This window comes from Cariama cristata, unplaced genomic scaffold, assembly GCF_000690535.1.
Source record: "Cariama cristata isolate BGI_N322 unplaced genomic scaffold, ASM69053v1 scaffold10822, whole genome shotgun sequence".
In the NCBI taxonomy this organism is placed as follows: Eukaryota; Metazoa; Chordata; class Aves; order Cariamiformes; family Cariamidae; genus Cariama; species Cariama cristata.
Window position 1 is genome coordinate 39725 of NW_009604452.1, and position 12487 is coordinate 52211.

Below are 12487 nucleotides of genomic sequence, written 5' to 3' on the forward strand. Positions count from 1 at the left end.
GGCTGCCTCACTGACAAAAGGGGATGGAGCAGGAGAACCACGAGGGCCGTTCCAGGTGAACAGCCCTCTTGTGATTTTCTCAGAAGGACTGTATGCGTCACTCGCCCAATTTTGTGGCCAGTCTACCAGCACATAAGTGAACCCATCCGCACGATGGTTGTTATAAAAAGCCGGGTGAAGGCTATGTGGGGTGTGCAGGGCTGCCTCACTGACAAAAGGGGATGGAGCTCTCCCGTCGCAAGATGGGCTCCATCCCATTTTGCACCTTCCTTTACTGCTTTATTAGCATAGCAGCAGCCAGTATATTTGGTAAGTACACTTATTCTTTTCCTTTGCTTGCATCCAGTAGTGACTGTGTTCCTGTGATCTTTGTGCTACTCTCTGTATTATTCCAACGAAGTATATAATGATCTTGAATCTTGCATACGGCAAACTTAGCTAGTTATTGTGTGCTGTGCAAACTGAGTTTGGGCTCCAGGTTAAATACTAGGCTGTAAGGATCTTTAAATGATCAGGGTTGTCTAAGTTCAGTACACCTGGATTTTGGATGAGCTATCCTAAAATCCCCTTACAGTCTTGTGCAAATTTTCACTTGGGCTTAAGAGGACACAGTGAAAGCTTACAGAAACAGAAGTGATTGAGAGGTCTTAGGTGCACTGGAACCATCTGTGGTTAAAGTCTCTGAGTAGCAAATTATTGGAGGCTGAAAAGTATTCAGGATACTTATGATGTGTTTACACTACTATGTGTGGTCATGCTCAGACCAAATATTGGATTAAGTGAACCTTTGGTATGAATCGCTGTAGCTATGGTTTTGTTTGTTTGCTGTGTTTTTATAGAACTAATCAATGGAATTAAGATCATGATATTCATCAGATTTTGAGGATGGGGAAAATATCAGATCAACGAATCTGTTCTGTAAAAAGGAATTTACTGAATTTTATCATTCTTCTAAAACAGCATCCAAATGTGGTTTTGAATGCATTAAGAACTGAAGAGTTGACTGTTTTCTTGCTAGGTGGCTTTGGTAGTTCATCACTTACCCCAGTAAAAATTGGGAAGTGCTCCTAATATGAATTAGTCTGATGCTAACTGCTAGACATTGATTCTTTTTAGGTCTTTCATGAGATAAAGAAATGCGTCTCCTTTTGATGTAGTAGTGAGTGACTTAGCTTCAATAAAGAATAAATACTCAGAAACATTAATAGTGATGTGTGTGGTTGTGGCAAAGGACTGTTTTGTGGTGATAGGCACAACGAACTCTAAGTAAGGTACCCCAGGTACCAGGAAATGATAGCCATACCAGTACAGAACAGACCTGAGACTAATTAAATACAGGCTTGGGAAAGGGATTCATGAGCATCTCCATCATGTTCTTATCCTGCAGCTGGCAGACCCGCGAGTTTGTTCAGTACCTCCTTGTGCTGTCCCATGCAGAAATGCATGCAAGGAGCAATGGGGAAACAACCAGGGAGGACCCATGAACCTGGGGCTGTTACCACGCAGTGTTGACACTGACACGGTTTTGATAAGAACAGGCTTGTGGTGAAATGCAGCGTTGACACTGACAGGGTTTTGATAAGAACAGGCTTGTGGTGAAACCACCCTTACTTGTTTACCTTCTCGCTGCTTTCAGAGTATCAGACAGATTCCCAACCATTACGTCCATGCGAACTTCAGAGGGAAAAGGCTTTTTCAGGAGGAGAAACCTACGTTCCTCAGTGCTCAGAAGATGGCCAGTTCAGGTAATTCATCCCTGCTATTATTCTGCTGTTATACGACATGACCTTTCATTACTAATGAAAGCTTTAACCTTTGTTTTGAAGAGCCTCTGTATCGGTGGACTGGAGGGTGAGGGGTGCAGGAGACTTGACGTGACTTCATTGAGCCATGTTGCAGATCCAACCTCTCCTGAATGAATTCTCTGTTGCTGAAAATAATCTTTGGGTAGAGTGGTCAATCTAAGATTACTGGGCTAATCTTGGTGGCATTATTTGCACATTAAATACTTGGTGCAGGTTGTTGTGTAATGCAACTGCCATCTTCCTATGTATGCTCATGGGCACACGGTCTGTGATCAGCATGCCAGCTGGCACAGCTAAGCCAAGTTGACTTGGAGAAGTTATCATCCACCCTGCTGTAAGTGGCACAGTTGGGTTTCATTCTAAAGGTAGTAAAGGAACTAAAAAGCACATGGAGAATAGCAATTTAGAGAGCAGCAAGTTTCTTGAAGATGCAAAAAGTTAATGAGGTAAAGCTGAGGCTGAGGCAGAGTACAGATTGTAATGTTCTCTACTATTATCTTATTGTTGTTGCCTAGGGTGGGTAACCTTGACCATTCTAGATTTGACTTAGAAAATGTCTCAAAATGTATGGTAAATCTCAAATACTGAGAATCAGGATTCTGTCCAACCTGCTTGCTTCCTGAATGACTTCAAGTCACTTATCTGCAATTGCTGAAGACTTCTGAGAATTACTAGAAGAGCTCTCATTAGGTAGAGTTAGAGTGGCCGGAAACACAGCCCTTTCTGATTCCATTATTTGTGGTGCTAAAGTGCTTGTATTTGTTTGGCTTGCTTTATGTTTTTGTTCATGTCCTGTACTGACTGAGGAGACTGTCACTAACAAAATACAATATATTATTTGTGATCTACTTCAGGACAGTACAGTGCAGTAGGAATGGTCTTTCCTGTTGGTGTGTGGTGCTAAAGTGCTTGTATTTGTTTGGCTTGCTTTATGTTTTTGTTCATGTCCTGTACTGACTGAGGAGACTGTCACTAACAAAATACAATATATTATTTGTGATCTACTTCAGGACAGTACAGTGCAGTAGGAATGGTCTTTCCTGTTGGTGTGTGGATGAGAATGGCATTGAGGTACCTGGCAGCAAACAGAATGGATATCCCATATCTTGTAAGACACAAGTTTCTATTTTTGTTTGGATTTGGTAAAGAACCATTTAAATCTGCATTTGAATGCTGCAATCAAGAATAGGTTAGCCCCAGACTTTGATGGACTCTAGTTTGTTGTAATTTGCTGGGTCTTTCTAGTGGAAGTTCTGCAGTTTCTTCAGGGCTGATCGTGGATCGTGGAAACCTGATACACCTGAATGGTCTATGTTTTTGGTCACAGTAGTGTAAAACATGAATGAAAGATCGACTTAGTGTATTGGCTTTTGAGTTGGAGAGTTTCAACCCCATCTCTGGTGGGTTTCTCTATACCAGTTGACATAACCTCAAGTCCATCAATGTCCTGGGTGGCACAATCAGAACTTGCAACTCTGAGAAAACTCAGATGTTGTCTTAAGAAATGATTTAGTGCCCAACAAGTACCTTCCACTAACAGTGCCCCTCTCTGGTACTACAGGCTTATCCTTTTGCCAACTGCAAAAGCAGAGGATCTTGGTGAGTCAATACATCAACAGCAGTAGTACCTCCTACATCCCTCAGTGCCTGGATTCAGGGGCTTTTGATGAAGTGCAGTGTGACACAGAGCTGGGTCAGTGCTGGTGTGTAGATCCGGAAGGAATGGAGATTTATGGCACCAGGCAGAGAGGAAAGCCAACACGGTGTAAGTAATATTCAATAAAATTGGTGGGTTTTGTAGGTTTGAAAAGTTTGGTGTGAATGAAAGGTGGTAGATCAGGAGCTTGGACATTGCAAACCGTGCTTATCCTATGGAAGTATAGGTGCTTAATTGATGTATTTAAGTCCTTGTTTTGTAGAATATCTGAAGTTGGAAGGGACCCATAAGGGTCATCGAGTCTAATTCCCTGCTCCTCATAAAGACAATATGAGGCACCTAGGTGTCCATGTTCAATGTAATAAATCTAAACCCCTTCTAAACCATAGAGTGGCTATTCAGCTGTTTGTGAGAAGTTAAAACACCAACAAAAGTTACCTTTGTTTCCCATCAGGTCCAGGGAACTGTGAGATCCGAGACCGTCGTATTCTGCATGGGTTTGGGGAGAAGAGCCCACCACAGTGCTCAGCAGATGGAGAGTTTCTGCCTGTCCAGTGCAAGTTTGTCAACACAACGGACATGATGTTTCTTGATCTCGTTCATAGTTATAACAGGTAAAAGCACATGCTTCTGAAATAGAAAAACAATCCAGCATACCTCTTCAAGTCACTGTCTTACTGCTTTTTTTTCCCCACATGAAACCCTTCTTCTGGGACCACAGTTGATGTTATTTTCTATTAAAGAATGGACCAAGTAAAAACACTTTTTTTATGACTTTAATTTGCTCATTTAGAAAAAATTGATATTCAATCCCTGCAGTCTAATCTGTGTGCCCTCACACATTGCAATCTGTATTTGAAAAAGTATCCAGGACTACTTTTCAGGCAGACACCCAGCAGCAAATGAGACAAATGCACAAGGAACGGAGGAATTCAGATTATATGAGGTAGGAAAGATGATTCAATATAGGAGATGAAAAGAGATGGACAGACGGACAAGTGGCAACACGCAAAGAGCAAGTTCCACGTCACAATGGGAAACTCTCATCCATATAGACAGTGCCCAGGTTGCTCACACAGGTGAACCAGCAAATGATGAATGGGCGTGCTGACGTGAAACTAGCTTTGGGTGGATGGAGAGGGCTGGGGGAGACTTCAAAACGCTGGATCCAATCCTCGTCCATGAGAGCAAGAAGCTGTTGTCCTGTGGAGGAGCTGGGAATTAATGCTCAGGTAGAGAAATAAGGGATGGGCAAAGTGAACCGCAGGGAGAGGACTTTATTTTGGTGCAGATGTTCAGACTCTCTAGAGAAACCTTTCGATCTCTCATGAAATACTGTTACCTTGGCATCTCAGTCAACACATTTTGCCGGTGGAGGGCAGTGGAGTAAATGTAGTGTCTCATTCTGACTTGACAATGTAGTAGCAAAGACATTTTATTGTAAATGTCAATGTTGCTGTTTTGAGAGTTTTCTTTTTTAATTTAAGCAAAACTGAAAGGCAGGCCCAAATGCACAGTGCAAATTTGTCAGAGCTTCAGGAGAGGCTGTTTTGGTAAAAGCAAAATAATCTGGCTGCTTTGTTTGTTGGCTTGTGGAGTGTGGAAATTCTAAAAGAGCAATTACAGAGGTGAAAGCAATGCTTTAAATTAACATTTTTTTTCTCCCATTGGGAGATTTGTCTGCAAAGACCTGTGAGATTGGGCTTTTCTTGTGTCCGTGTCATGTAATCAATCACAGCGGGATCATTTCACTCCCAGCTGTCTGCCTTTCTAATGATGGCATTTACTTAACCCATTACCATCATATCTGAGTATCTCAGGTCATTACTATATTTATTTTCATACTATTCCTGCCTGAAATATCATTATCCCATCCCATAAACAGGAGCGCAGAATACAGAGTTGAAGGGATGAGTTCCACAGCAAAGGACTATAGCAGAACAGGGATTTAAACCCATAATTTGTGTTCATGTGGAACCAGTGAAGGAACTTTCTTTGGTTCCACAGACTGATTTTTGAAATCTAGACATGTCACACTAACTCCCTTCCCAAATTATTAAAATCCCTACACCTTCATAAATATTCCAGAATAAATCTGTATGTTAAAAAAAATAAATGGAGAAGTTCAGAAGCTTAGAGCTAAGACTTTACCGAGAGGAAGACTTTTGAAAGAAAGATGAGCCCAAATTTCCTACTTCACACTGGCAGCTTGGCTTATTTTATACAGGCTATGCCTGGGTCCTACTTGGATGGGCAGCCATGTAGAAATTCCTGTAACAGATTGATGGAAATGATCAAAAAGTCAAAAGTCAAGTAGGATCTTTTTACTTTTTTGCTATAATTTTCATCAGACTGAAGACCTTGTGTCAGTGTCTTTATCCCAGCGCACTGGAGGTTCTGCCCTGTTATGTATTGTTTCATTGACAGTAGAAAAAACCACAATTTGTTTTTCTCCCTCTGTTTCTGAATAGTCAATGAGAAAGGCAACTATAACTTGAGCTGCACACGTGAAACATAGAAGGGGTTACTTGCAAACTTGCTTTTGAAAATCAGTAGTGAGTTGTCTTTGCTGGAAGCCAAGAGCAGAGAGTCACAGTTTGAAGAAAAGGTCAACAACCTCACGTTTATTTACTTACCCATATTTTTAAGTGCAAGCATTCTTGTTGAAACTCATGGATACACTGTAAATTTACCCATAACTTAAAAGTCGTCATCTTTGCTTCAGCCATTGTTTTGGACTGGGTCTGATAGATGAGGTATTCTATGTTATCGCTACTCATCTCAAAGGCTGTGATTGAAAAGAGGTTGAGAAAAGAAAAAAAGCTGTAGGAAATGAGTTTTCCAAGTAAGGTGAGAAAAGTTCTATCCTCTTGTTTTTGTGGGCCTAATTTATATCCATTTGTGCTTTATTTAGTTGTACTCTCAACTTTGAACAAAAATAACCAGAATGACAGGATATGACTACACATCAGCCCCATATAAAAATATTATGATTACACATGTGATTTCTTAACGTTGAATATGAAAGACAGCGGCATGCAGAATTTTTTCATTGCATCCTGTTTCACTCAGCTAAATGTTGACATGCTGAGGCGATGAGCTCCAAGGACATAGGCAGTGCAGAGGTCTGTCTTTGAATATAGGAGCATTGCTCTCCTAAGAAGGGAAAAGATCATATTCCTGATTTGGCAGTGGCCAGTGCATGGTAATTCAGGAGAGCAGAAGGCTATTGAAATACCCCAAGCTATTTATGTCCATATGTACGCAGAAGGCCATAGAAAGATGGTATTTAGGTGTTTAGATCTTAAATTGCATTGTTTTAATGCTGACAGAAGTCCCTTTGTGCCTTGAAGTATGACCTTCTGATTGCTTTTAGCATGCCAGTGTCAGCGGTGGAGCAGGATTTGATGAACAAAAGTGGAGGGAGCCAGTAGGGTTTTAATTTGAAGATGTGGAAGAGTGCCAGAGCAAAGCAGTGCTGCGCAGGGATGTGCAAGCTCTGGGACAGGAGCACTGCTGGATGATGCTGGGACAACACAAGGTTACCAGCCCTTTCCTCTGCCAGGGGTTGCTGTTGCTTCGTGCATTCCCCAGCTTGCGCTTTTATGTGCTGAGGAAGCAGTAACATCTTCAGCTCTCCTGGCAAGAGGTGGCAGAGCTCTCAGGCAGACTCTTGAAGGTAGGAAAAGCCCCTCACTCCGTTCCTCTCGCCTGACCACTGGGTCTCAGCCCAACAAGCATTTCACTGCAGGAGGGTGGCACTGGAATTGGGCCTGCTCATAGTCCCAGTTTCACAGGGTCACTGTAAACTGATTTGGCCTGTTAACCTTTTTCCCAGTTGATCAGGGCCTAATCTGCCATTACTCTTACTGCTAAGTGTCCTTCCTTGGTAAAAACCTAATTTGTGTAATTCTTGGAATGTCTTGAGCAGAAAATTCCACTTCCCTGTTGCTAGATTTGCCCAAATGAACCACATGCAGTTGGGACTCCAGACCTTTATTGTATTTCATGGTAAGGGTATGTATCTGTAAAATAATATGATTGGTTTAGAACTTGGCATTTTGAATCTAGAAGAACTTATCTTCTGTTTGGAAAAAACCTTATCTTTCTGTTGGAGAAACCCTAGAGTGTCTGTCAGCTAAGATCACATTTATTATGTTTTTTCCAGCTCTGACCCTCTTAAGTTACCTTCCTAAAATCATTGCTTTGCTGGAATCTGGCTATTGTCAGTCCTAGAATATTATACTGGAAATTAGCATTTCTTTGATCTCCAGAAGTAAGAGTCAATCTTACTTGTAATATTTTAAAAACCCTTTCTCCTTAATCTGTTAAGCCGTGCTCTGAAAATGAAAAAGATTAGTGAGATTTTTATCAGCTTTTGTGCTTAATTCAGTGCAAAAAGCGTACATAGCATGTAGGGAAGAGGAAGCAACCTGTTTGTTTAGGCACTCTGCCAACCTGTGCAGATTTGTGGAAGGAGCTAATGAACAAGTGTTGTAATAACATTAAGCCAACGTCCATTTTACACTCTTTGACAGGCTTTCAAAGATGAGAATAGAATTGAAAATGTTAGATGCTGGGTACCTGTTTAGGAAGGGTCAGAAATCTGTCTGAGGGGAAATTGTCCTGTGTTTGTTTAAAAAAATGGCATTTGGGAGACTTGTTAGCCTGCTGAAACACTGATCTGGATCATGTCAGAGCCTGGTTGCCACAAGGAGACCAAAAGGTTTTGCAATGGCTTTGTGCTCTGCAGACATCCTTGCTGTACGAATGCGGGAGGGAAACACAGATGATGTTTTGTTGTTGTCGATGGGCCTCCCCAGGCTCTTCACAAGAGGCTGTTTTTCCTTCCAGGCTCCCAAGGGCTTTCCAAACGTTCAGCTCCTTGCGGCAGATGTTCCCGGAGGTCTCTGGGTACTGCTACTGTGCAGACAGCCTGGGGAGAGAGCTAGCAGACACTGGTAAGTACCCTCCAGCATCTGGTTCTTTAGCTTCAGTGGCTTTGAATTCCCACGGGAAGGACAAATAACAAATACCAGTCTTCAGATTCATTTGAGACTTCAATTTCATTCTTACAAAGAGTAAGACCACCGTGACCAGTGTAGTGCCCATGGGAAAGACTGGAGCTCACTAATGAAATCCCACCCGTAGGAGCAGCACTTCAGTCAGTAGCAAGTGGAGTTGGTGCCCAGGAGCTAATCCTGTCATTTTTGGGAGGGTGGAACAGGATTTCTAAATGTCCAACCTCTGCCCACACTAGAAAGCTGCATCATATTCGATAAGTCCAACTTGCAAATGTAAGGGAATATAAAGGGCCTGGAGACTGAACTATTTTCTTCTTGCTCATGTAGAATCGTAGAATGGTTTGAATTGGAAGGGACCTTTAAAGATCATCTAGTCCAACCCTCCTGCCATGGGCAGGGACATCAGATGGTCCTTCTTTTTCTCTCATAGCCTTAGGATACCTTTTAGCCATGTGAATAGTTGATGGGACTCTTCAGAAGAAAGAAAGAATGTTTTTTTCAAGAAGGAGGAATGCGGAGGTTGAGGACTTCCAACTCCTCTTCCTTAGATACTATGGTTTTAAAATTTAAAAAAAAACAAAAACAAACAAAATCAGGAAAAATGCAAAGCACGATAGCTTAAAATTTAGATGGTAGATGAGAACTTCTACACTTAATTCCCATAAGGGTGAAAAGTTCTCAAAAAATTTGTGCACTCAGGGAAACTACTGCAGGTCGGTTTTGGGGTTTTTTTGTGTACAACCAAAATGATTAGGAATTGTTTTTTGGTAACATCAGTTTCCAAAATTCCATCAGTTACTCTACTGCAGACTGAACCTGACAAAACCACAGCACACTGCCAGTTACGGGATGTTCCTCCTGCTTGTTTTGGTAGATGTCAAGGCATGAAGCTAGTGACTGGGCACTCAGCAGTGGGTTATAAGGTACACTGCAGTAAGGTTATGCAGTATAAGTTCACATTTGGCCTGTGAACACCTGACTGGTGTTCTTGTTCCTGATAGGCTTCCAGTTCTGCTACTCTGGTATAAAGCAAGTGACTTCTGTCTTAAAACCAGGCTCTGTGCTAAAAGTCTCTCTTTCCCAGGCTTGGAACTGCTGCTTGATGAAGTTTACGACACAGTTTTCTCTGTGCTGGAGCCTGCCCGCATGTTCACAGAGACCAGCATATATCGGATCCTGCAGAGGCGATTTCTGGGGGTTCAGCTAGCTACTTCTGGCAAGTTCAGATGTAAGTAGCACCCAGGTGATGCCCTGTAAATAAGGTGACAATTTTGGAGCTCATATGTGACAACTGCCATTGGGAAGAGTTGTTCTAGGAGTCTCTTGCACTAGAAGCATATAATATCACAGTGCAAGAATCAAGGTTCCTGAATTGCAGCTGGCTTTTAACCTCTGGATTGTACATTCTTACCGGCAGACTGTACCTGGCCTCTGATTGACACTTTCCCATGCACTCGAAGTTCACATTAGTTGAAATCCCACGAACTCTCTGTATCTCTTGCTCTGAGATTATGGAGATGGAGACAGATCTGATGATTTATTAAATTAAGAGCCTGAGAAAATACTCCCTAATTTATGTCGATACACTCAGAAATAGGAAGGATCTTACATTGACCACAATACATTTGACCCTCAGGAGGCTCCACAAGAGTTTGTAGTGCCTTAGCCAGCAAGGCTGAACTTCTGGATCTGCCCTTGGGTCCATTCCCTCCCCAGTCAGGGCAGGCAAATGGGCAGAGAGTTTCTCTGCCTACAGGCAGTGAACTCTGCGGTACAGGAGGTGGGATACCTCATTCTCTCTCCTACACCAGAGGCCAAGAGAATTGCCTTGGCTGGGGAGAGTTTAAACCCCCTGGTGTGATACTTCATCCCCCCATCCACATTCCTCTGACATCGCTGTCTGACCCTCGTTAAGGAGTTGCATCACCAGCGATATTATGCAGATAGTGATGTAAGTCTTCTGGCCACATGATCGCACGGTTTTTCTATTTCTGAGCAAACTGATCATTCTGGGAAGTCTAGAATGCATTTACCCCCCTTCCACTGCGTGATGTTGAGTAAGCTCTGACTGAAGCTAGGGATGCAGCAGCTGTCTAACAGCCACAAGATGGAGATGTGACCACGTTCATCAGCTGCTGAGGGGGACTGCTTTGGTGACTTACCCAGATCTCACACCGTCACCTGAAGCCACACGCATTAGGAAAGTTGTTAGACGTCCTTGATGAACAGGTTTGCTCTGATGCGATGCTCTTGCTGCTTCAACCTGGTAGCTGAGTGTAGCTGAAAAGCTCTTGAAGGTGAGAAATGTTCAGGCTATAGGATTTCAGGTTTATATAAACAAGAAAAATTTCTGTTGGAAGGGTGGAGTCTAGTATTGGAGACATCATAACTCAGAAAACTTGCTTTATGGAGTTTTGGCTTCTCTGCCATTAAGGCCAGTTTGACAAGAGTAGAGTCTTCAGATCCCTGCAGAGGGAAAGAAAGAAATTGGGTAGTCCCAGACCAAACCTCCACAGTCAGCTGAACATCCTTTTGCAGGAGCAATGCCTCATTCTCTTCAGAAATATTGGTGTTTCCCTTCATCTCAGTCTCCCAAGCTGCACATCTATCTCTGTTGACCAGCTTTGCATTTACATTAAGAGCAGAGCTCACCTAGCCTCCAGCATGGTTTCCTGAGAGAGATGCTGCTACTCTGCCAGCCCATGACTATGGCTGAAAAATGTGGTGAGGTTTTATTTTCTGTTTAGTTTTCAGAAATGAGTAGCTACAATAGAAAGGCCTGGGGGCAATTCTCCAGGGGAAAAGAGGATGGAGAATTCGCATTTTGGGCTGATACTTAAAGTGTCACTGAAAACAATCAGGAAATTAAACTTTTTTTTTCTTTTTTTTTTTCCTCCCAAATAGGCAAACAATGAGATCAAGCAAAGATGGCTCTGAAACTTTAAGCTTTCATGCCTTGACACATACTGTTTTTCTTCCAGGCCCCTCGAGGTGTGAGGCTGAGCGGTACACAGCCCTGCGTTACCAGCATGCCTACGTGCCGTCTTGTGATGCTGACGGGGGCTACGCACCAGTGCAGTGTCAGCAGGGACAGTGCTGGTGTGTAGACACCAAAGGGCAAGAGGTGCTGGGCACAAAGAGGCGAGGACAACCCCCGGCCTGCGGTATGTATGAGGTTTGGAAAAGGAAAAATGAGAACATCTCTTGGCATCTTTAGAAGGAAACCTGAAGGACTAGTTCCCTTGTCAGCACTGACAGATTCTGGTGTTCAAAAACTGGGATCCAAAAACCTCCTTAGGGTTAAGAGCCACATTCTAACAAGTTATTAAATATCGTATTCCTTTTATTTTCCTTTATGACCTTTCTTTAGCCTTTTAGTTTTGCATACAACAAGGCTTTTCTTTGCAACCGTGATATCCGTCTCTTGACTCCAGGAGTTGGGGCATTAAGTCAGAATATCTGGGATAATATAAGGAAGCCAATGATGGTGGGTTTGGGTTTTACCTCCTTCCTTTGATGAAATGCTATGGAATTTCCAAGGTGTCTCTTATCCTAAGCGTTTTTTTTCTATCTCTGTCACTGCATTTTTGGCCATGAAAAAAAAAACCCAAACAATTCAGAAAAAATGTATGGGTTTGGGCTTTGAGAAATTTCATGAAGAATACACCATCAAATCAGTGCCCCAAATGGAAATGACAGCAGAAATGTCCAAGGGCCAAAGGGGAGGAGGAAGGTTAAAAACCTTCACTCTGAAGCGCACTACCTAAATATTCAGGATTGTGCTGGAGGGCTGGGTCACAGGGTCTTAATGCAGGGGCCATCTTCAGGGAAGATAATTGTTCTGTCTACGAGACACAGTCTTACCACGCAGATAGAGGAGGAGGAACCTGCTCTGTGTGTCACAACTCCAAGTCGCTCAGAGTACTCTGGGCACAGACAGGCTTACTGTGAAATAAAAATGTTAGCGTGCCTCTGAGGCTCGTCACCAAGGATATTGCAAG

General features: G+C 42.7%; 1 protein-coding gene across 1 annotated transcript in view; it reads left to right on the forward strand.

Annotated features, from left to right (window-relative positions):
* Positions 1-242: 242 nt before the first annotated feature.
* Positions 243-12487, forward strand: part of TG (thyroglobulin) — a gene marked incomplete at its 3' end in the record, with an annotated part of 53155 nt that continues 40910 nt past the window's right edge. The window contains exons 1-8 of the mRNA XM_009695629.1: positions 243-309; positions 1637-1745; positions 2816-2913; positions 3367-3570; positions 3917-4076; positions 8317-8423; positions 9571-9714; positions 11468-11650. Coding sequence (XP_009693931.1) covers positions 243-309; positions 1637-1745; positions 2816-2913; positions 3367-3570; positions 3917-4076; positions 8317-8423; positions 9571-9714; positions 11468-11650 — 1072 coding nt within the window. The remainder of the gene's footprint in view (positions 310-1636; positions 1746-2815; positions 2914-3366; positions 3571-3916; positions 4077-8316; positions 8424-9570; positions 9715-11467; positions 11651-12487) is intronic.